The sequence below is a fragment of the Solea senegalensis genome, linkage group LG8 (genome assembly GCF_019176455.1).
Source record: "Solea senegalensis isolate Sse05_10M linkage group LG8, IFAPA_SoseM_1, whole genome shotgun sequence".
NCBI classification, from domain to species: domain Eukaryota; kingdom Metazoa; phylum Chordata; class Actinopteri; order Pleuronectiformes; family Soleidae; genus Solea; species Solea senegalensis.
Window position 1 is genome coordinate 21,090,977 of NC_058028.1, and position 24,703 is coordinate 21,115,679.

The following is a 24,703-nucleotide window of genomic DNA, read 5'->3' on the forward strand; positions in this document are numbered from 1 at the left end:
TGGCTCATCCTTGAAGTAGTATATTCCTGTATAAATACTGTATTTGACTGTATAAAACACACTTTGTTGGCTGTAATAGTATAGTAGTTTCACAAGAAAACACAAAAGTACAGAGTTATATTGTAAATTCTCACAGCTTAAGCCTGTGAAATCTTGGAAATACTGTATTTTGCAGTGTACAATTAATGCGTCAAAAGTTTGACGTTTCTTATGTTTACTATTGAACATTTTGTGTGTAAATATCTCGTCTTTGCCAATTCTTTCACAATTGGTGCAATGACACATGTTGACATGGGCAGACATAAAGATGAGAGAACACTCCACCGCCTTCATTTTCTTAAAGGCAAAGTGCAGCTCTGCCCCCAAGTGGTTCAAACCACTCTTTGCTCTTTATGACTGTTAACGTTCACATTTATTAACTAGGCTGTGTCTTTTTCTACCTGCTAAAACTATGAATTATGTATCTTTGAGAGAAAATGGCAGAGTATTGGGATTTTATTGACAAAATTCAGGTTCTGAAAATTTGGTTCCATATTTGATTCTATATTGTGTGTGTGTATATATACTGTATATATACATATATATATATATATATCTACATATATATATATATACACATATATACATATATATTTATATATCTAGATATAGATATATAAATATAAATATATGCAAACATAAAATAGCATACAGTATATACTGCATAATATTAAACCACGTTTCCAACATTTACATCACCAATAGAAGACAGATGGTCCTGATAAAAAAGTGCTGTAATCGAAAAAAATAAATGCCTGTAATCGAAAAATTCATGATAAATACAGAGGAAAAATATTGTAACCAGCAAAAGAAGGGAGTAAGTATAATATAATTGGTAAAAGTGGTAGAAAGTAGGGAACAAAAGATGCTTATGTTCAAAAGTGGGTGTTTTAAATGTTTCAAAGAGTGCATTTTTGAATGATTATTTTCCAGGGTAAGGGTTTGCGCAACAGCTGTGGCATGGCGCCACGCGCTTCACGCAGCAGCAGCGGCGGAACAGGTTGGGTGACCGTCGAATTCTCCGGCTCGAGAGTATGTTGGAAAGTCAGCAGCGAGGAGAGGGGGGAGACTTTGTTACTCCGCCCGAGAACTGTGGTGGGAGGGAGCTGAAGTGAAGTGTGTGAGGGCAGTGGCGAGTTGGGACGCGTCTTTGGAGAGACACGGTGCTGGAGAGGACCCTCCGTGAATACATGCTGTCATCCCTCTCAAACGAGACACATACAAAGACTTGTGGGTCCGTGTGAGTCGCGGCGGAGGCGTCTCAGTGGGTCAGTTGACTCTCCGGTCTGTTGGTTCGTCGGACTGTCCATCCAATGTGCGTAAAGGGGCTCTATTTCCTCACCGTCCTGACTGGACTCGCAGTTTCAGGTGAGACCCGGATTTGGGTTAGTTTGAGGGGTTTGTCTACATGTGTGGAATGAACTGTTTGAAGGTGTTGTCCCATGTTTCCGAGCTTTTCTAACTCGACCAGTCGAACGTAGTCAATATTTCTCATGCTGAGGATACAGTCATATCCCTCTCCTCCACCGTGCTTGTGTTCCACCACTTGTTTTCTCACACACCAGGAGTCATGTTAAGGTTTAACAGGACGATCCTTCAGAGACGCTCCCCGACAATCAAGGTCTGAGAGTGAAACCCTGATTGTGTGTCCATCAGTGAACGCTCCACAGGGAGCCCCATACAGCTCTTCATCTCTTTGCGCGCGGCCGTGCGTCATTGGGAAGTGGAGTATTTGGCACCGTTGGCACCGAGTGGGCCGCTCAAGCAGTCACTTGTGACAACTTGATGACTTTCTACTGTGGGCAACAAATCCTGCACGCATTGTTTATGCAAACTCGCTCCTTTCCGGCCTATTAATGTGCATCCGTGCTTACGTTCACAGGGACTGTTAAGTGGCCCAGTGGACGCAGATAAGTCCACCTGCTTCCCGCACAAGAAGGCAGGATATGACAGCAGGATCAGAAACACACAGCCATGTAAATAAACACTAATGGATCATGTCAGCTGGTTATTGCTCCGTCTAATGGAACACGTTTTAATCTGTTTCACCTTATGAGTGGCAATTCATTCAGCAGCCACCAGCGTGTTTAACCTTGAATTTATCTGTGTCCATCCCAGTAAAGTGGATTATATTGATTGGACTTGTCCATCCTCTGCCAAAGTGTCATGTAGGGGATTCTCAATAGCAGCAGAAAGCTTCTTATGTTTATAAGCAGCGTGTGCTTGCAGATTAGTGGATGAAGAGGTGTAGATGATCAAATAACAGCCTGTAGACGGAAGGTCAGGCGTGTTGTGACTGAGTTCAGCTGCTTCTCGCTGTTTTTATGGTTGGCTTCCGCTGCCTTTGGGTTTTCTGTGTTGATAAAACAAGCCAGCACACTCGTCATCTCGTCCTCATGGGAAACATGTCGTACAATTGCACTTACTCTATTAGGCTAGAATAATTCCTTTCCATTTCTCCCTCTTCTCGTTTCCCCTCCAAGACGTAGTCGGTTTTTCCCGACATGTTTGGCCATTTTCTTTTTGAACACATATGACTGTGTGCAACTGTGTAAAGAAAAGAAAGCTTTAGAGACGGCAGCATTTATTAAGTTTCTGAGAACAATAAAAGGGAAGGTCTCACAAATAAATAATACTTGGCGGATGTCGGAGTCGTTTTATGGATAAAAAGTGTGTCTTTCTTCCCTCTTGCTTCTGCAACCACAGCAAGTTTTGCGGTACCAGAAAATGTACTGTGTTTACTGTAAAATGTGTTTCGTGGTGGAAGGCGACAGACGTTAACTGTGAGGTGTAGACTATTGTGAAAAGGAGAATATCACTGAAAATAGAGACAATCTGCAGGTTAGTCTATATTTTCTTGTCAACAGGGAACAGGGGAAGAAACACTAGTTGTGGCAACAATTTTATAAGAACCTCTCTTAAATGTGATTGGTCAGGTCCAAGAGACTGCAGTGACACCATTGTCAGAAACAGGAGTTTTTCCTCACTCCATGTGAGGGGTCTAAGGATAGAGGGTGTCACTTACTGTACGGACTGTAAACCCCCTTTGAAGCAAACTGTGTTTGTGAAAAAAAAGTGCAGCCAAAAGCTTCCTTAAAGTGCACTTTTATTCCGTGAAAAAATAAAGCAATGAAGTAATTTATAGTCTGAGTGCCAAAATAAAAAAAATAAAAAAATAAATACAGAAGTTTCGTCAGACTAGTTTCGATCTAAACTGTTGAGAAATGAATAACAGATAGGCTGCCATGTTCAGTTTGTGGTTTAGTGTCATCATTGCTTTCATGGGGGGGGGTAAATGAAGGTCAATAAGGTTGAGTCTGACTCCCAATCGCTTTATCCGGGTACGTTTGTCTTTGAGAAATCTGAGAAATTCAACTTAGTACAATTTCTGTTTACATGTAGTTTAAAAGTCAATAGTTCAGAGTGTTGTTTTTAAAACAATCTATACTCAGAGAGGAGATTCAAGTAGTTTCTTGACATTGTTTTTCACCCTCTGCCGTCTGTCTTTATTCTTCCTTTAATTCTTTTCCTCCAACATCTCAACTTCAACTCAAACCAGAAACAGGTTCAAAGGCTGTTTGACGTGTGCCAACCTGTCCTGACTTACAGGTTTAGCACACACACACACACACACAAAGTGACTGTTGTCAAACGCAGCACACACTGGTTTATTGGATGTTGCCAGGTTGACAGGAGACAAGCATCTTGTTTGTGTTTAGCGGGATGTAACCGTTATCTCTGTGCCACGGTGTCTCTAATCTCGCCGCAATGATGGGTCAGCGGAACACAACAGAACTGTGGTTTTTTTCCGCTGCGCTCGTGCTGTGTGTGTTGACACACCTAGAGGGACGTCTGGCCTTTGTTTGCTGGGTTGATGGGATGGCCTCGGGGTGTGTGGAGTCGACAATGACACGTTCATGTGTACGAACACATCAATCCCTGACACAAAGGGTTCAGGGTGGCGGGCGCACGTATCTGTGAAATGTCGGATGGAGAGTGTGTGAAAGCGAGGCACTCCCTCTGCCTCAAGCTTATAAACCACAGGACTGCACTCAGCTCCGATTGTAAACAGGGATTTGAATTATTATTTCTATTTTTTCCAGTGAATTGAAAGTGTTCACAGGGTCATCTACGGTTTGCGCGTGGGCACGCGCTGAAGTCGACACATGGTCGGTCCATCAGTGAAGCGCTGCTATTATTGCAGCTGGACTGTGCCGTTTAATTGGACTATTGTTCTTGCTATTCCGAGTCCAAGGACTTCCGTTCTTTGAGCTGACAGTTCACAAACCCCGCCGTGTTTGTCTTACTGTTGATGAGACTTCTTCTTTTGTGTACCGACGTTGACAGAATTAGATTAAGTTACATTTTATTTGGACGAACATACTGCATTTGCATATTTTGTCAGCACGGTCACATTCTTACTCTCTGCAGGTTGTTGGCCTCTAAAAAAAACAAATTCTCAGTGCATTGAGTGAAATAAAGAAGCGGCTTGTGTTACAGAAGGAGTAGATCTGTAACCGTACTCACTTTTGTCCGCTGTTTCTGACTAATAAATGTTAACTCTTAATTCAGTTTTACTTGACACAGCGCTCAGCTATTTAAGTGAACGAGACCGTGAGCTGATGACTGACGGAGAGGGAGGAGGCGATAGTGGGTGGGGCAGAGAGTGGACAGGTTTCAGTCACACCTGAGCACTTGAATGAGAGGCGGTGCTTCACCAATTATTAGCCTATTATGTCATTGACGTGCACCTGCCTGGTTGTCTGGATGTGGTGTGAGTTAAATGCGCTGCATGTAATTTTTGCTGCTAGGGACACAATCACAGTCACAATTATAACAAAAGACAGAGTTTAATGACGTTAGGACGTTGTGACAAATAACACACAATAAATTGAAAAAACAAAAACAATAGCAACAGAAGATAACACATTAGCCAATGAGTAGCATGAATTATTTCCTTACTTAAATGATAGAAACGTGGATTTAACTGTGTTGGAAATGTTTTGGAACATTCGTTTCTTGACATTTTAATGCAGATTTGTTATCACTTATATGAAATAGCATGGCTGTCTGGTGTCTGACCACTTCTTGGTCACATATAATATTCACAGGACTCACAGTAATTCATTTCATCTTATTATTCCCTCCTGGTCTTCTCACATCCTATATAAAATAATGCTGTAAACGCTTCTCCAGAGCCACAGAATGTATTTCAAGGTTGTTTTTAAAAGCTGAATCCTTAGGACACAGGACATTTAGTCTGCTCTTGTTCCCCCATTACTGTTAAAACCTAAATACAGCTCTATGAACACACCTGAGCACTGCTCAAAATAATTTGTGACTACAATTTGGAGCTATGTTTGCTAGGCTTGTTTTTATGAAACAGAAAACTTTTATGACTTCTACCAAGGAGAAAACTGTCGTGCACTGTGGCTACAACAAAAAGTAAGAGCAAACCGACCCAAGACACAGGAATTCTACTAGAGAACAGATTTGCTCCGCTTTTACAAGACCCTGACTACTCAAAATAAAGGTCATCATCCAGCACCAGAGAAATATATGAGGCTAAATGATAAACTAAAAGGCTGCAGAAAGAGCAAACCACGGCCTCAAACGCTGATAGTGGGTGATGGAGTTGTGAATGAGATAAAATACTATTTGCAGCAACTAATGCACCAAAGTACTCTAATGACATGGTGTCCGACATCTCAGAGAAAATTCTGGAAATCACTGCTGAGCATCCAACAATGAAATCTCTTGTCATACACACAGGAGCACTTGATGTTGTCAAGCAACAATCAGAGGTATTGAAACAGGATTAATATGATCTGCCGAACAAAGTTCGATGTGTGAATACTGAGGTGTTTATCAGTGGACCTCTACCGACAGTTCGGCGAGGAGACGAGAGATTCAGCAGGCTTGTGATTTTATGGGAACGCAGACACCTCAACAAGTCAGGAGTACAGCTGTTAAGCTCCAACATTATTTTGTACAGTCAGTCACCAGCAGCCTCTGCCAAGGACAAGGGACGAGATAATCCAAAACAACAGAGAAGACGGCGTTCTGGAGAAGAATAGCTACCGCCTGAGATAAGGACTGACCATGAAAGACAGCACACCCAGAGAGAGGCTTTAACGTCATCATCCTTACCCCAACATGAGGAGTCTCCCCCAGCCCAAACAACCCAACATGAGGAGTCTCCCCCAGCCCAAACAACCCAACAGGAGCAATCAAACAATCCCCCAGCTTGGGAGACTCCCAACTTTTACCCTTCAGGACCCACTCAGTCTGGACTCCCCACTTCTGGATTTCACCGGCAGGATGAATGACCTTGTCAATGTCGGAATCCAACTCACACCACGCACCAATCCCATTTTTTCTCCCCTCAACTGCCCTCCTCGTCAAGCCCCTCCCATTCCACCACAAAGTCACCCCCCACCTCCTTTGAATCATATCATCTGTGAATCTGACTGACATGTGCCGGGTCCAGGCTGTAACACTGATAGCAATAATGTTCTCCCCCAGGAAAAGTCAGGGCCATATGGAGTTCAATCTCAATCTCAATCCCTGTGATGATAGGTAACAGAAGAATGGTTAAACTGGTGAGAAATAAAAAGGGTTCAATTAAATCTCCCATTTTATTAAGTACAGGATGTCAACATGTGAACTGTTAATCAGTTTTCTGCACTGACTACAACTTTTTTTATCATTCACGCAGACAATAACATGGACAGTAATGCTAAAGAACTCCCTGCTCCCTGACAAATAAACATTTGCTCGCGTGCCCCTTTAAGGTGGAAAGCAAAAAGCAGAGGTGTGGGCCTCGTCCACAGCGTGGTTTCCGATCGGTGTATTCACTTTATCGTTGGCCGAACCGTTCGTCTGGTCGGGAGCAGAGGTGGAAGTCACAGTGGGATTGGATTCAGTCTGACTCATTCCACTGCAGGACACTAAACATACTCGTCCAGCTTCATAGTAAATATGGGCAACAAAGTCCGTCTCTCAAGGTTTGCCTGTGTGCATGTAATGAGGTGGATCGAAGCACAAGCACTGGACCCCGCCATCCCCTGAGGAGTTTGTAATCCTGGGGAGAAGCTGTTGAGTCAGCTGCGTGGTGGGAGTGGAAGAGGTTTGATGGATTAAACTCTTATCCTCACTCACCCACTACACGTTTCCTGTGGACACTGCAGCCTGATGCATTACAATTGGCCCTGGAGGAAGAAGGTGGAGGGGGGGGGGAAGAAGTGAAGACGAGAAAGAGTTCAAAATAAGAGGCTTAAACTCGGTCCCTGTTTTGACTCGCCTTTAAAGACTGCAAAACTATAGAATACTTAAGTTAAAACAATACAAGTGTACGATACGATATCAACATTGCTGTATTTGTCTTTTTCATTCAAAGACATTCATGCAAAGTAATAGAGACTTTGAGTTTAGCTCAGGCCTGACTTACTTCAGTGCCACCTGCAGGCTGTATATGGCCATATATAGTCATTTTGTGCATTATTGAAAGTATTCAATGTGTATAAATCTTCTTCCCCAAAACAGCCTGCAGTCACCTGAGGACAATTTTAGACCCTGGCTGCACAATTTTTCTTCCTTCCATTCAGCTGTTAGGATGCATGGCTAAGTTTTGGTGAGAGAGCTTCACCTGCAGTGACTGTTCACATCCACACTGTAGGTGCTGGATGGGCTTGCATCACATCACAACATTAGGTTTCTCCTTCACTGGAACAAAGGCATGGGTACATACTGTACCTTCAGCAATAAGGCGTGTTTGCTTGTTTTGGCAAAACTGCATATTTGCCTGAAACATATAGTGCACATTAGGCTATAGTAAACACTTGTGTCCACTTCAGTGAACGCCCCCACCACCACCACCACCACCCAACACTGCCTCTTAACTCTGTGTCCTCCTCCTCCTCTGCAAACACACTGTTACCTGAACCTGCTATTCCCAACCCTCGGTCCAGCCCCACATGAAAGAAAGACATTGTTTTAAAAAAAAAAGAAAGGGGGGAAACTAACCTGGGCTTGTGAAACCTCTCACAAAGAAGAGAAGAGACTCTTTGTATAATCCATTGAGCTCTCCATTTCTTTTTTTTTTTTTGTCCCTTCCTGAGTGTTTCCTCCAAAACCGGCACATCAGAAAATGAGGTTTCCTTCTGTGGTCCCTTTGTTTGTGAGCCGTAATGAAGGGAGGTAAAGCATGAACACACACACCGTCTAGGAAGTAATGTAATGAAGCCAATTTCCTGATCGTGAGAGTCGGGGCAGTGGCTTGATTTTTTTCTGGGTCTCCAGCTGTGTTTCCTCCACTCTGTTTAAAGCTGTAGTGCCATCACTTTTGAACGCAAACGAATGTCCGTTAGATTCAAACCACTGTCGCGAGAGTTCACACAATGCACACTATCAGCGGCACGCGGCTCTCTCTGTGTTGATCAGTGTAGCTGTGTTTAGTGCTCGCGTCACCCGGCCACATTCTGCACACAGGAAGTGACTTGTTTTATGGCAACGGCAACATTGAGCAAGTAAAGTGAGACGAACTGGAAAAACTAATTGACAAAAGCTCATTTCTGCATATTGTAGTGACCCATTTACAGCCGTTTACAACACGTACACATACATCTTAACTACAAGGGCGGAGAAAGTTCAGCAAATGTTGCTCCCCCATGACCCATCTGTGGGTCCCGACCCAGTCTTTTTCTGCTGCTTTACTTAATAAACTAGAAACAGATATGGTGTGAATGGTGATGACGTGGGGCAGTACAGTGAGTTTTCTCTCAACTTGAAAAGTTGTGGGTTTGATTCTGCTCGATGTGTTGCCTTGGGCAAGACACTAAAGCCCATAAAAGATGAGTGATAGGAAATGTGCTGCACATAGATTTGCTGTATGAAAGTGTGAGCGAATGGGTGTGATGGCAAAACTGTAGGGTAAAGCAGCTTTGAGTGGTCATCATCAACACTGGAAAAGCGCTGTGTAGATACAGATCATTTCCCATCGTGGATGTTATGCTGTATATTTTTGTTTGAGTTGTGAAGGCAGCTCTGTCCCCTCTGATTCCCGCTTGTTCATATCTGCATATTTATGAGTGACTGCAGCACCAACAATTCCCCCAACTTATAAGGTGACACAGGTAAGGATATTGAGGCAGGCGTATTTGTTGACTTTGCACAATGCCTTTAAGATATTCAAAGAAAAACACATTTTGAAAACCAAAGAATGTTTGTTGAGCAGTTATGACAAGAGTTCAGCATATGAGGTAGTGTGTGCCTCGCTGCAGTGTGAAGCACACCCAGAAGGGCCTGAAAGTGCAAACATTTTGAAAAGCTATCCTTGGTAACGGTTGCTAAGTGCAGTGACTAAATCTGAAGAGATGCTTTTCTGTCAGTCAAAGGTCCTCATAGTTCAGAGACTTTAGTGCAGGGCTGTCAAACTCATTTTAGTTCAGGGGTCACGCGGACAGCAATTTTATCTCAAGTGGGCCGGACCGGTAAAATAATCGCATAATAACCTAGAAACAATAAGAACTCCAAATGTTTCCTTTTGTTTTACGTTTGATGAAGTATCTTTTTACAAAACACATTATGAACAACCTGAAGTGCAATTTCAACAATACTATACCCCAAGTTTACTTTACCATTTACAGGTTACAACCGACAGATCAACATGGATCTGCAAAGGCCCAAAACATTTAGTCACAGGTATCTGGAACAGAAAAATATACATTAGTATATAACATTATTTCTAATCACAATGTGCAATTTTCACAAATTCATTAAACCTGCAGGCCGGTTCGGACCCTCTGGCCCACGGACCGTATGTTTGACAAACCTGAATAAGTGAATAGTTTTGGTCATCCAGCACACTTAAAATTGTTAATTGAACTGTGCCATTCAGTCAATATAATGCATATTTGAAAAAAGCCTTTTCATTCTTTATCATATATATGCATATGTCGCACAATAGAAACAATAACTCCTGTCAAATGTGTGTGTAATGACACGGGATATTTGCATAGCCACATACTGCATGCAGCAGTGTGACGCTAAAGAAACTGGACAGCATGCGGGGGTGGCATTATGCACTTTAAAACCTGCCTTTCCTTGTTGACATTGGCTGAAATGTTACACAGGCATGTCCAACACGACGGGATACTTTCTCTGCCCGCCTGGGAGGGACAAACGTTGGCTGCCTGCCACGCCAAGTAAACCTAATCACACTCTCGTGGGCTTGGCTTGATGATTTTACAGCAGATGAAAGTATCTGGGCCTCTTTGGCTTCAGACGGGCAAGTGGACCAATGTATTTTGGCCCAATCGTGTTGACAGGTAGAAATAAAGTGCAATGAAGGTTCAGCGAGTTCATTTTATCATGATATATTGCATATTGACATAAATTATGGACTAATGCCAGCACCACCACATTTAATGGATTTTCACGCACACGCCAAGAGAGAGAGAGAGAGAGAGACTTTTTGAATACTGAACGTGGAATGTGACGACACTGAGTATAAAACATTAAAGAACAATGGAAGGTAACAGTTTACAACCTCTTCCACTTATTCCTGATAATGCCTAAAAACAGCTGGAGATTACATTACCGAAAATAATCACAAGGGGATACTGAGCTGAGGTGAAATGACACACGGGGAAGTCTTTTCTATAATTACCTTTGCAAAGTAGATTCTGTTTTTCACCTATCTCTGCAGGATACAGGTAGAGTGGTGAGGTGTGGACCAAGGACTTGACTGAACTTGACTGAAGTTCTAGTTATAATTGTCACTGTTTTTCAAGTCCTGGGAACCAGATAGCAAAGTTTTCAAACTTTTATTGATGCTTTGTATGACCCAAGGTTATTATTATTTTTTTTTTCCTTCTTGCTCTAACTGGGCATTGAAAAAACGGACCAAAGGAAACCTAATTCAAACAATAACCCATATTTCAATCAAAAAACACAATTGTGTTTTATTCCAGAAAAGACAGTCGCAGCATGCCGGTCAGTGTCTGCAAAATTTAAAACATAATTTAGATGAATTCATGCATTTGGCTGCACTCAGGTCCTGCCCTCCACTCAAGTAAATAACTCCATCTTAATAAGCTGTGAAAGCACCCCCTGTCTGTCTCTGCCTCTGTGCGCTGGGTGTGGTCAGCACTGGCAGGATGTCCAGACATAAACAAAGGACCAACTCAGACTGGACAGAGAGACGGGCTGGACTGGACGAATGGACGGACAAAGAAAACAAACAACAAATCAGTCTAATGCTGTCTCCTCATTACCGGCTTGCACTTATGAAGAACAATACGTTTCCAGCATTTCGTTCTCCTCCAGCCCCATTCACTACACTTCTTACTCATTCACTCAGTCACTCATACTGCTCTTGTGCATCGACTCATTTATCTCTTTCTGTAAATGAGCTAAATTCTGCATGCTTAATGCCTTCACTCATGTAATGGTACACATCCTTCTTTTCCAATTAGTCCCTGCTAATGCCTGATTAAACACTGATCATGTACTTTGAGCGGGCCGGGACAAATGGTCGTAGTAATGGAGGCACTGTACATAGTCCTAAATGTGCTCTAATTTCACTAATATCCACTCTGCCTTCAAAAAGACCCAATTAACCCTAATTCTTAATCAGCTTATTTCAGAAGACAGCATCGTTGAATTCGGTGGGTTTTCCGTTGCTGATTAGCCACACATACATCAATTAATTTACTGTAAATAGAATGATTAATTTTAATTGGGGGTAACTTGACCTGAAGGACCTGCAGTCTCTCCTGATTTATGCAGCATCATGAATCATTTCAGCACAAGCAGGTTAGACACTCTACTACAACTATGCTTACTTACTTATGCTTATACTACTTTTTCACTTCTGATACGATACCGATATTGCAACCAATGGGTTACATAAAGTTTAATCTTCAATATAAGAATATTGGATTTTTCCATGTGTTCATTTCATACAGTCTATGGTTAATTTCATCAGGAGGAAAGTACCAAGTGCTAATGGGGGTGTTTTCAGGGCACCCATGTTTCACATGTAACAGCGTGTCTTCAGAGAACACCCCCCTTGTTTTCACTATTTTTGATTAGCCCAACCCCCACAGAGTGAGTGAGTGACTCGTCCCGCAGGTAAACACGGAGCCCGGCCCCGCAGACATACTTTAAAGGCAGCCCGATATAATGCGATACTCGTTTTTTGCCTGATATCGGACAAATATCAATATCGGATCGGGACATCCCTACTTATCATGTACAATAATGCCGGAAAAAAAGTGTTTTATCTGCAGTAACTTGCTCCCCCTACAGTTTTCCATTATTTTTACAACACCATGGTAAACATCCATCCATGTGTCCCCTCGCTCGTCTTACGTGATTTTCGTATTCCTGTAGCAGCATAAGAACACTATGCTTGTCTCATGAATGTGGTAGAGCTGCATATTTATAAACAGGGTCTATCAGTTCTGACGGTGCACAAAATAACGCCACTGCTGGACCAGCCACCAAAGCAAGAGCCTCGGATAACAGCACATAGAGACGGGGTGTGACATCACATTAATACTCTGTTTACTCAGCGAACGTTTGTTCCCTGACATCATGTGAGGCTGAATGTTTCATATTAGACTTTTAACAATAAGCAGATCACAGTGAAGCTCAGGCAGTTTTGTTGTTAGGGAAATTAAAGCGTTGACCTGATGATTGTGCTATGTGTTGGAAAGTCAAGGGATTCATAATGTCAATACAATTCATCCCTATAGGGCGGGCGTGATGGGTGTCTAACCCAAATCACCTTTTTTTTTACATTACCCCAATCCATGTAATAGCTCATAAGCTTTTTCTCAAAGTGAGGAACATTTGACACATTTTCATGTAATCCAAGTCTGGTGTGGCTAAAAACAACTATACATATTTTTAGAAGGAGGCTTTTGCTTGATTACAGGACGGGTATTGTTGTGAGACATACAACTCTGCCATTCCCTCCCTGTGTCTTTGCCAGGCTTCACATGGAATATGAGATGTTTACTTGTTGGCTCAGATTCTCAGACTTGTGCTGAGATTTCACACACACTAAGCCTACGGGGGAGTCATTAGGTAAACTGATACAACCAGCCCTGATGCAATCTGCTTAATGAGTGTCCTAAACACATGAAGTTTGAGCCACTAACTCCAGCATTTCTTTACACTGAACTTAAGGGAACTTGGCAGCCCGTGGCCAAGAGGAAAGGGAACTTGGCTTGTAACCAGAAGATTCAAGTCCCCACCAGGTCAAAAGGGCTGGGGTACCCCTGAGCAAAAGGGCTGGGGCTCCCCGGGCGCTACTCAGTGTGGCAGCCCACTGCTCCTAATTCTAGGATGGGTCAAATGCAGAGAATTAATTTCCCTATGGAGATTAATAAAGTATATATTCTATTCTAAAGTGAGGGTGTTGGAGAATGTGGAGAAAGAGGAGACCTCTCGAGTCGATCCATTGGAGCGAATCTTGTGCTGACATACAGTCAAAGATGTGTTTTATTGTTTTTGTGAGCAGTGTAACTGCTGCGTCCTTCATCTGAAAACAGGCTCTGTCAAGCAATACTATCAGACGTGGGCATGCCACCAGGCAAGAAACTTGTGTTTTTAAGTATTAAGTTTATATATACAGTATATACAATGCAGTGCCATGTACTGAATCATGTTTTTTTCATTCAAGGAAAAGTAACATATTGAGTCTGAGATAAACTTGAAAATGAGCAAACGCAGACTCTTATTGCTGTGTGTACACTGTCCGTAACACTCACTCACTCACTCACTCACTCACTCACGTTCCTCCCTGGTTTCATCAGGCTCATTTAAAACACTTAGAGCTTAGAGCACTGCCAGCGCCCAGTGATGAGAGAGAAGGCTGTCTGTTTAATGCTGTGTGGCGGCTGTCTGGTCTCCCTACTCTCTCATCCCAGCCCACAGGAAACTCTTTCCAGCCTGATAAGGAACAGAATGTGATGCCCGAGGAGCCAAGAACATGCTGATATTTTTCCCAGTTAACTCTGACCTTAACTGCAATTATAAGGAAGAGGAAATGATATGGCCTAATTTGCCTTCTTTCCTCGACTTCATATTTCTGCGCCTTGAGCTTCGTGCTATCTTGCTTTTAAGCAGCGGGATAACCCACTTCATTTTATTTAACCCACATTTTAAATTGCTGAGTAGAGCCTAATTATTTTTGGGACCAAAGCCTTTATGATACAATTCATATTGTGCATTTTTGCGAATCCTTTAACCATTAACCAGCTTCTGACTGCATCAGTGAAAGAAGGATGAAACATGTATTCATGTGATTGAGTCCTTGTTTACATGTTAGTCGTTAGGCTATATTTGAAAATTGATGTTTTCCTCCTTTAGTTAAGCGGGAAGGAACTGGGCTTGTAACCAGAAGGTTGCTGGTTCAATCATGGGACGGGCCAATGGCTGTGGGGCCCATGAGGACCAGATAAATGTTGCCCACTGGTCCTATGCCTCGCTTGTGTGTGTACACCTTCACACCAAGGTTATTATAGTTAACGAAAACCTAAATGGAAAAAACAGAAATAACTGAAATAAAACTAAAAACTAGAGTGTATAAAAAATATACTAAAATTGTAGTGAAAATGTGCTTAGTTTTCGTCTTTGTAAATTTATTTCATACATAAGCCTTTTGGGTTCATATGAGATTGTTTTCTCTTTTATGCACATTTTGCACTTCAGGTTACTTTCTTGTTGACTTTTTTATTTGATTCAGGGATGGTTGTTCATCTGTCCTAAGACATTTTTAAAATGGCAAAAACTAAGCATTTACAAGAAACAAAAAGTAATAAAAACTAGCAAACCCACTCTAAAAACTAATTAAAACAAACTCATTTTAAAACAAAAACTAAAAACTATTATAAACTTGCTTCATCCACATGAAAACACAAACCCCAACTATTATGTACAGTATAAGCATGGTTATGTCCAGCATGCAATGGTAACAGACAGGTGTGACTACACATCTCGCTTCATGTAAACAAATGTGATGACATCGCACGTTGACGTTGAACAGAGAGTGGCGGACACACCGCAGTGTGATGTTCCAAGCCAAAACCTCTGTTTTCCGCTGTCTACACCTCATACACACTGTGAGTGGAGGAAAATATTCACCCTGACAGGAGTTTTCCAAAATGTGCATTTTCAGTGGACCAGCGCTGAGTCACAGTTTCTGTGATGTTGCGGCTTCCTTATATGGAATGTGTAATGACGTTAGGGCTGATCCTGGCTACTGTGATCACGCTGGCTCAGGCTATGCTGTAGCTCTGCAGATGGATTGTCCGCTGTGTGCCAGGACATTGACTTAAACAAGGCCAGACATGGCTTCTGATAATATTGGAGCATATGGAGGTGTCCCTATAAATAGTCCAGGTGATTTGGACTCGGCAGCAGACACATGGACTTCCTCTGAGACTTTGAGCCACAGTCACTGTACATTGTCACTGGGCAGCTTCAGAATACAAGTTGGATGAAACAGGACTCTATGACAGGGAGATGTGATCTGTTGATTTCTGAGGGTGTTGACCAGCTGCCAGGCAGCAACTCAGCATTAAGACAGTACATGCATGTGTGTGTAAGTGTGTGTGTGTGTCCTTGCTAGGCACACCCTGGTGAGCTCCATCCATCATTATATAGCAGACCCAAATTGTTGCCAATATCGCTGTATGCTCTTTCAGTCCATTTCTTCTCCGTCTAATAGATCTATCATGTAGTGTGAAGATTGATATCGTCCATATTCATATAATATACAGCAGACTCTCGTTTTCAGCCCTGCCTCAGCCGCAGCCGCGCAACTCAAGTGGGTATATTTGTGAAAGTGTCACAGATTTGTCCTCCTGACTGGAAATCAGGTGACATCAGGATGTGATGAAGCATATTTCTTAAGGGCGTTCACTTACGGCTTGTAGATCTAATCTCATTATTTCAGCATTTGGACATATCTGCAGAATTGCAGACTGTTCTTTGCTGTGTATATCTCGGATAAAGCTATAGTGACAACTTAGAGTTAGGGATTTTTCTTGCAGCAGCTCTGCGTAGGCAGAGGCAGGGTCAGTAAGTGCACTGCATGCACTCACTGAGCTGGAAATTACTGTTGTGGGTGAATTCAATGTGCAAGTCTTTGCTGCTGTATTTTTTTTTGTAAATGTAGTTGTGTTTCTTTTACAAAGCTCTGATGTATGCATTGCATTTATTTCTGTTCTATGCATTCTGTTTTTGTCTTTGTAAGTAACCTCTGCTGCTGTGCCGTATGCTTGTGTTTCGCAGGCGTGCTGCGGGTCAACGGGATGCGTGTATACACATCTGGGGAAATGGAGGCAGTCAATGGCACAGATGCTCGTCTCAAGTGCACATTCGAGAGCTCCGCTCCCATTAATATCAACTCCATTGTCATCACGTGGACCTTTAGACCTCTCAAACCAGGACGAGAGGAGTCGGTAAGTGTGTGTGTGTGTGTGTCTCTGGGAGAAAGTGATCAAACCTCAAACCTTGTCAGTGTGTCAGGGATCATCCACCCCCTCAAAAAACGGAGGAGAGAGGAGGTGATGAGTCATCTGGCTCCCTATGGAGAAGCTTAGACAGCATATGTCTCAGTGTGTGTGTCTGTACCTCTGTGTGTGCACATACTGAGAATAGAGGGAAGAAATAATCAGCCATTTCTCTCTGAGAACAGAAAATTATTCCTCAGCTTTCTGCTTGTGACTTTCTGTCTGTGACAATCCAACAGTAATCTGTCTCACTGTTGCTACAACCCCCTATTCTTCGATAGGTGTTCCACTTCCAGCAGCGAGCCTATCCGCCTACAGACGGCATTTTCAAGAAGCGCATTGTTTGGGCCGGTGACATCATGGGCAACGACGCCTCCATTATAATTCGTGAGGTCAAGTACACCTACAACGGCACTTACATCTGCCAGGTCAAGAATCCGCCAGACGTTCACGGCCCGGTGGGAGAGATTCGACTCCGTGTTGTCACTACAGGTCAGAAGATTCATTTATAGACATATAACCTTCATTTCCCTCACCCCCGTCTTTCCTGGGATGCAGCATTTTTTGTTTTTGGGGCACTTTACAAAGGAAGGACTGAGTGACTTTTACTTCACTTAACTGAGCCACTTGGTGAAATTAAGCTAATGAGCATTGTCCCAGGAATAGAGGAATTTGCATCTCTGGTAAAAATGAAGTGGACGAAGAAGAAATTAACGTCTTCACCTGATTTGATTAAACACATTAAGAATGGGGTACGTTTAAAAGCACTAATAAATAAACTGCGATTAACTTAGAAACATGCAAACCAGTCAGTTTTGATTATCAATATATATGTAAAAGCTGAAAACTGTTATTAATATTAATATGAATAGTAGTAAAACTGGACATTATAGCTGATTACGGATATTTGTTTGGGACTTCATTGCAATCCTTGCAGTGTTTCAGCCTGGGTTAAAGCGCTTGACCATGTACAGTAAAATAGCTCTGAGCAGTAAAAGCCCCTTTGTTTTGTCACGTAAACACACTCAGTCTGGTTCTCGTTTGTTTCCTTCTCGCCTACAGCGTCTTTCTCTGAAATTCTACGCCTGGTTTTGATCATCGCGAGCAGCATCGCCGGCGTGATCATCCTCCTCGTCATCATCGTGTCTTGCAGGAGGTGCAAGAAAAGGACACAGAGACACCTGGAAGGGAGCGAGGAAGCGCCTCGCAAAGAGAGAAAAGACCCCACTGCGTGGTAAGACCAAGAGACAGGCAGAGGGGAAAGGAGAGGGGGATAACTCTGTCTAACTCTGGGGATTGGGGCATGTGGTGCTCTTTCTTGGGGCCTGGGGCACTTTTCCTTCTGGACACTTCACTTCCGCGCTCCTCTCCATCCACAGTCCGGTCACAGTCGCAAAACTGGACCAATGTATGGGCAGCTGTCACTAAGCAGAAATAAAATGAGAATGTGCCTTTGTGTAGAAAGCTGTAGGTGCTGAACTGTAGCCCAAAGTCTTTTATATCTTTTATATCACTGTACATGTGCCTTTTATTTCTTGAAACTCTTTTATCAGTTTATTTGTAACTGTAGACACAGTTCCTGTTTAGAGTCAATGTTTTGCTGATGTAGATGAAGAACAATGGTGTATTACTCCCCAACTAATACACTATCACTCCCACTGCATACGTATGCAGTGCAGCCCCAATGCATGATACATTGTTTCAACAAGCATTACAGAGTCTGAAGGATAAATGAGCACCTCAATGACCACATGATGGGAAACATCATGAAACCCCATTCAAAGATTTGCAACGTTCCTATTTCCATTTCATTTCACTGCTGAGGTTCTATTGCTTTGTATTTCTGACACACTGTGGTGTTATGAGACTGATTTATCTCGACTGCTGCAGCAGTAATCAAAATGTGTTAGAGTAACCATGACCTGATGATGAGCACTTGTTGGAAACAGACGTTTCATTCTCACATAGTATTAGATCAGCACTTTCTATATTGTATTTTATTTGAATTGTATTTTTTCATTGAAGTGGCTGATTGTTGTTTTTTTTTTTTTTGTCTCATGGCCCATTGTCTGTTTTGAACAATGAGCTATTTGGTCATGTTTTCTTGGGCATGTGGGTCTGCTTTGCTTCTCTCTTGGGTTTTCAGATCTCTCTGTAACAGGTGATACATCTGGTTCCTGTGTTGCGATAACGCAGGCACCAGTTTTAAAAAAAAACAACCCTCTCTCCACTGTGATCTCGGTCGAGAGACGAATCCGTTCACGTGTAGCGATTGTACCTTAATCAGATGACGATGTGTAAACAGAATGATCTTTGGAACCGAGTGAACTTGTGTGACGCTAACCCCTTTGTCCCTGCTGTTTGTGTTGCTGTCTGTTTTTTCTGTCCTCTCCCGTTTTGTGTCACTTTTGTGCATTCATGTGCATGAATAATTCATGGACATGTCATGTGTGTGTGTGCTTGCTATGCTGTCTCCCCTTTTGCATGACCTCCCTCTGTGTGCATGTGTCCCAGCCATCCATCACGGGCCGTCCATCTCTACATGTCGTACACATCCATAGAGATGGACAGTTCAGATGGCATGATCTCAGAAGCCAGCACCAAAGACCCGAGCTCCTCGGAGGAGGAGGGCCCAAGCTCAGATGATGATGATGGTGACGATGACTCCGACTGAGGATGTGGGAACAGACAGAGAGACAACAACACTGATGTGAAGCCAGCCAGGAAGTTTGCTGGAGGGATGCCTACACGGCATATGGATTAAATTCCAGGATTCTGCTAAAAGGAGGCAAAATCAAAAGAGTGCTGTTGTTGTTGCTGCTGCTGCAGTGTGAGAAACAAGCACGCTCTCTCTGAATAGAGGGAAAAAGGAAAGAAAGTTTTGTGTTTAAGTTTCCACTGAAGAACAGTTTGGAGCGATGCCTTGGCGATGGCTTTGAAACAGAATCAAAAGGAAGCAGCAGTCTGCTTTTGAAAGTGACCAAAAATATTCTGGAGTGTGAAGAAATGCTGTGTCAAACCAGCAGGGCTTATGAAGTGAAAGGCAATATGTTCCTGAAGCTGGTTCAGCCTCAGTTATGAAGGGGAAGAGGGGCAATTTTGTGTTCAATAAGATCTTGTTAATTGTCAGGAGTCAATATTAAAACAAAATCAGCAACAACAAACAATTGATTTCACCAAGGACGCTGACATATAGAGTACTGTGCGTCCTGCAGTAACAGTGAGGACAGTCATACACGGCCCTTTACTTTTGGTGTACGTCTGGAACTTTTAACAATGAATTCTATTTTTTTTTTAAAAAGCAAAGAATTTGTTAAAAGCTTATATGTTCCTCCACAAGCTGGCTGAGTCTATCAACACGTCACATCAGATTACTCGGACAAAACAAGCACTGATGTGAAGTTTCTCTCATTAAGGCCACATACTCGATCGGTGAGCGAGAAATCGCACATGAATGCACAGTCAGATCTGAAAACCCTTTGACGGCAAAAATGTCCTTGAGAGGCTCTTGTCTCACTGTGTGCGCCTGTGAATGCATCAGGTCTACTAACAAATGATTGTGATTTTTTTCTATTTTTTACTTGTGTGACATACTTTTCTACTAGATGCTTTTTTGTTGTTGTTGTTGTTGCATTCTCTTTTTTTTTTTAGATAATACCAGAGGTGTTTTGCTCTGTTATTTTGAAATGTCATCGTATTTGTTTGTCATAGAGATTTTTATTAAAACAAAAACAAGATTTTCTAATAAAAAAAATGCCTTTAAATCGCTTACCACATTGTGTCGCATGCATTCCACCACACAGAGTGCATTTGCGTAGACAACAGTTGGCCCCAGAAACAAATAATAGCACAACCTGACATGATTTGACACGGCTCATCTATTATGTAGGAGAGGAATCTCATTATTCAACATTTATTATGCATCATTATTTTTAATATACTACCGCCAGTTGTGTGCTTATGGTGTGTCTGTCTGTAGAGTACTTTTCCTTGTTTACCTGTTTACATTTCATTGCATTACTGTTAATATCACGGCAGGGATTTGTTGTTTAATTTGTTTCAGGCTCAATATGTATTACATTAGCCATGCTGCCTTTGTGACTGAAGTCTGGTATTGCTTGTTAGATGTTCATGGACATGAATATGTTACTGTGACTGTGACTGTGTGTGTGTGTGTGTGTGTGTGTGTGCATGTGCGCACTGACCAAAGTCTGTCCCTTGGGTGCAGCTTTAGTTACTGACTGACAGTACACACACTGTGTGTGTGTTCTCGTATTTGTTACCTCTTCAGGACCTTTTCTGGCATAAACACTGACCTTGTCAGGACCAGTATCCCTCATGGAGACAAAAACCTGGTCCTAATGAGGCAGTTATTCAGAATTTGTATTATGGTTAAGGTTAGGGATAACCGTAAAGAGGTAGCTGTGCAGTCCTGTGTGTGTGTGTGTGTGTGTGTGTGCACTGGGTCAGAGCCAAGGATGACTAACAATAAAAAGAGGGACTGTCGAGAGACCTTGTTTATCCAAAGCTAAAATAATTACATGTGCATTGCTGTTGAACTAGTGAGACAACACTGTTGTCTCTAGATAATCTCGCTTGTGTCATCACAGAGCTTCTATTAATTAGCCTTGCAGAGTTTAAACACTGGCCTTCAAATAACTCTCCCACATCAATAAAAACAATTTGAGTGTGGAAATGAACATGTTTAGATATTCAGGGATTTTCGTAAGAAATGACTTCACTTAATCATGATAAGAAACACATGGCAGTGGTGTTTTTGAAGCACGGCCTGGCTTAGTGAATGAAGAACGGCTCTCTAAATCCTCTGAATGTTACACTTGGCATCGATGCAGCAGAGGAAAAGAGAGACAGTAATGCATACTGTGTTATCTAGTGCGAGCTCTGTAAAGTGACATGTAATGAAAGAAATGAAACACGCAGAACACAGGGAAAAAAAAAAAACTATGTTATATATCATCATCACAGCTATGTCCTCCCCTCCTCACACAAATAGGGCAGTTCAGAAGCGAGTCATCGTAATGCTGCAGTGTGTAACCTGTGGGGATTTGTGCTGTTGTCAGTGTTATTATTCTGCCTCTGTATAGAAGAGAAACACTTGACTGAGGGAGCGTTTGTGCGCATACACCAGTGAAGCACATGAAGGTGGGGACAAGACACGTTTATCCTGTCAAACTGAATGACCGACTATTTGAATCGACTTTGGGAATGTTGCCGAGCAACACAAGATATAAACGTCACCATACTGAGAAAAAAGAGAGAGTTGTGCGGGGCTGATCAACACTGCGTGAAGTCATTTGACAAGGGTTTGAATCTAATGTTGTGTTCATGTTTGAAAGTCACACACTACAGCTTTACATGCGTGCGCTGCATGGCTAAAGGATGTGGAATCTCAAAAGTACTAGATCAGCTGTTTCATGTGAAAGTGAATGGATGAATTCCAAAACTGCACAGCGGTTGCCAAGAATGGTGGTGTTTTGCTCACCTGTTCCCTGGTGGTTGCCTCAAGGCCTTGTAGGAATTTGGGGAGTAAAGGAAAACCTACTGCACTATCAAGTTTCACATCCCACAGTTTATGTTAGTTAAAAAAAAAAGGAACAATGACTTATAAACAGTCCAGATTGAACAGTTTCACAGTAATTTCTCATCAGGCAATTCAAAGCTCTTTCCCAACAACCATTCCTTGTTCATGACTCAGTAAATACAGCATTGTCCAATATGTAGCAACTCACGTAAAACTATGTCAAAAGAATAGATTACTGTGGGCTTTGTTTAGGAAAAGACGAAATGGAAACTATGTTCTTATCCTCCCTGCTACTTTTTTCTGACTTGCTTCATCTCTCTCTCTCTCTCACCTCAGTCTGCATTCCACACCTAAGAATGGGTTGTACCTGGCACAGTGTTGTGGAAAAGCACTACATTCCGTCACGTGTGTGTGTGTGTGCGCACATAAACACAAAAACATGGGCTTGGCACAACAGGTTGCAGAGAAGAGAAAACAGAACTCCTTACTTGTATTTATTGGTATGAGCAAATGTTCAAATCCATTCACTGTAAAGGCGGGGGGTCCTGAGTGAACTGTACAGAGTAGAGTCCATGAGGTGAGTAATATAACCTCAAAGAAAGGTTAGAGATTATAGATGCAACTTTTCATCAGCTTTTCAGCACAAAAGGTTCAGGAGCTGATGAAAAGTCAAAAAGACACTCCACGTCTTTTTAGACAAAAGATAATAGTGACATACACCGTCTGGTTGCAGACTTTAAATCACCTTTATTAGTCCCCTCCAGTGTTGACAACAGAAGAAGGGGTCTCTTGTTGGCCAGAGTCGCCAGAAAGCCTGTTATTGGGGAGAGCGTTCATTGTTGGCGAGAACATTTCAGCGGAAAGTGATACCACGCTACTGTAACCACACAGGAGACCCCACTCTCCACCCTCACAATACATAACACAATGTAGAACTGTGTGTTCAGGTATCCAGGTAAGACCTTATCTTCTACCAGAAGATGCATGGCAAGCAGATCAGATGTAATATGGTTGGCACAATGTAGCACTGTGGAGCACAGAAATTGTTGACGCTCCCAGGTAAGGCAAGTCCTGTAACTCAGGATCTATTCAAGCAAAAAGGAAGTGATACCCCTGGCCTCATTGTGGGAACCGTTACATAATATTATGAACAGACACAATGTAAACACTGTACCTATGACTGGAGGCAGGGAGGAGGACACCTATGCCTCTCATCTTCATTTTATTAATAGGTGGACCCCGAGCACAAACAAGGAACAGGTACGTAAGCGCTAAATCTAATCAGAATGTTATCGCACCTGTGATGCTGGATCTTTCTTGAAAGGTGATTAAAAAAAGTAATAAAACAGAGACATAATTAGTATCATCAAATCTGCCTGCTCTGGCATCTTGTGTAACAAATACACAGGAATAATTTCCACATGGTCTTTAGTCGATTAGAAGCCAGTTATACAGTAACTCACAGACTCAACTTTATTCATTGTTGTTATTGCTTTTCACGTTTGCTTTTACTTTTACTAACTCATAAATTCTTATCAGACTCAGACAAACTATTTTGCACAAAACAATCATCTTTTTCTGGGAAATGATTTCAATATTGTGTTTCTTCTAATGATGCCACAGTGGCATGTGTTTAGCACTTCATAAACTATCTGGCCATGCACAGTAGACTGTATTTCTGTTAATTGAATCAGATTATAGCACACAGCTGATAAGTACACTATATTACAAAGAGCTAGGCCCAGAGAAATAGAGCTTGCTGCTCCCGTTCAATATCCTCCGATGTGTCATGAAATAAAACGAGGTCATGAAGCACGACTGAACATCTCTCCTATCAGGATTGAGGAAACGCTCCTGGCAGACCAGATGGATGTGAGGATGTAACTGACAATCCAGAACAAATGAAGATGTAAATAAACTTCAAAAGGACTTCGTATAAACACAGGCGAGTGAAACTGAACCAGTGATGGCTAGGAAAAACAAATATCTTCTCCCATTAGGGATAATTACAACAGTAATGACAAGAGATCGGGGACAGGGATTGCAGAGTAATATGTCTAGAAATAGCAGGGGAGACCTGTTACACCATCCATGATTTTGTACCACGGAGAGAACAGAAAAACTCAGGCCTCAGGCCTCCACACAGTGAGTTCATATGAGGGGGCAGATATGAGAGAATGTATTATATATTAATATGGTTCTATTTTGAACGAGCCTGTGTCTGTTTTAAAGTCTCGTGCTCTTGCTCTCATGCTTATTATCCACATGCTTACATTGAAGTTAACCTGCCAAAATAAACACAATATAATAATAATAATAATTAAGAATGTTAAATAATTGTTTGTTAACAATTAACTTATCATTGTTTAATTGTTATCATGATTACATAACACTTTTCTAATGTCATTAGTGATTATCTACTCATGGCATTTGTTATTGATTAGTTAATCACTGGGTGGTTAGGCAGTGATTCATGGAGGCTGCCTTCATGTGCCGTCATGTCTCTACAGCAGTAGAACAACATCCTTTCTAGTATGTGACGGCCACTGGAGTGGGACTCCTCCCTATCTTACAGTCTGCATTCTGCAGTCTC

General features: G+C 42.1%; 1 protein-coding gene across 1 annotated transcript; it reads left to right on the forward strand.

Moving 5' to 3' along the window:
* The first annotated feature begins 1,037 nt into the window (after window positions 1–1,037).
* Window positions 1,038–19,864, forward strand: LOC122773887 (myelin protein zero-like protein 2). Its single transcript, XM_044032868.1, has 5 exons — window positions 1,038–1,407; window positions 16,348–16,517; window positions 16,850–17,060; window positions 17,631–17,802; window positions 19,083–19,864. The coding sequence occupies exons 1-5, from the start codon at window positions 1,353–1,355 to the stop codon at window positions 19,240–19,242; spliced, it is 768 nt and encodes a 255-aa protein (XP_043888803.1). The 5' UTR covers window positions 1,038–1,352; the 3' UTR covers window positions 19,243–19,864.
* Window positions 19,865–24,703: the final 4,839 nt, after the last annotated feature.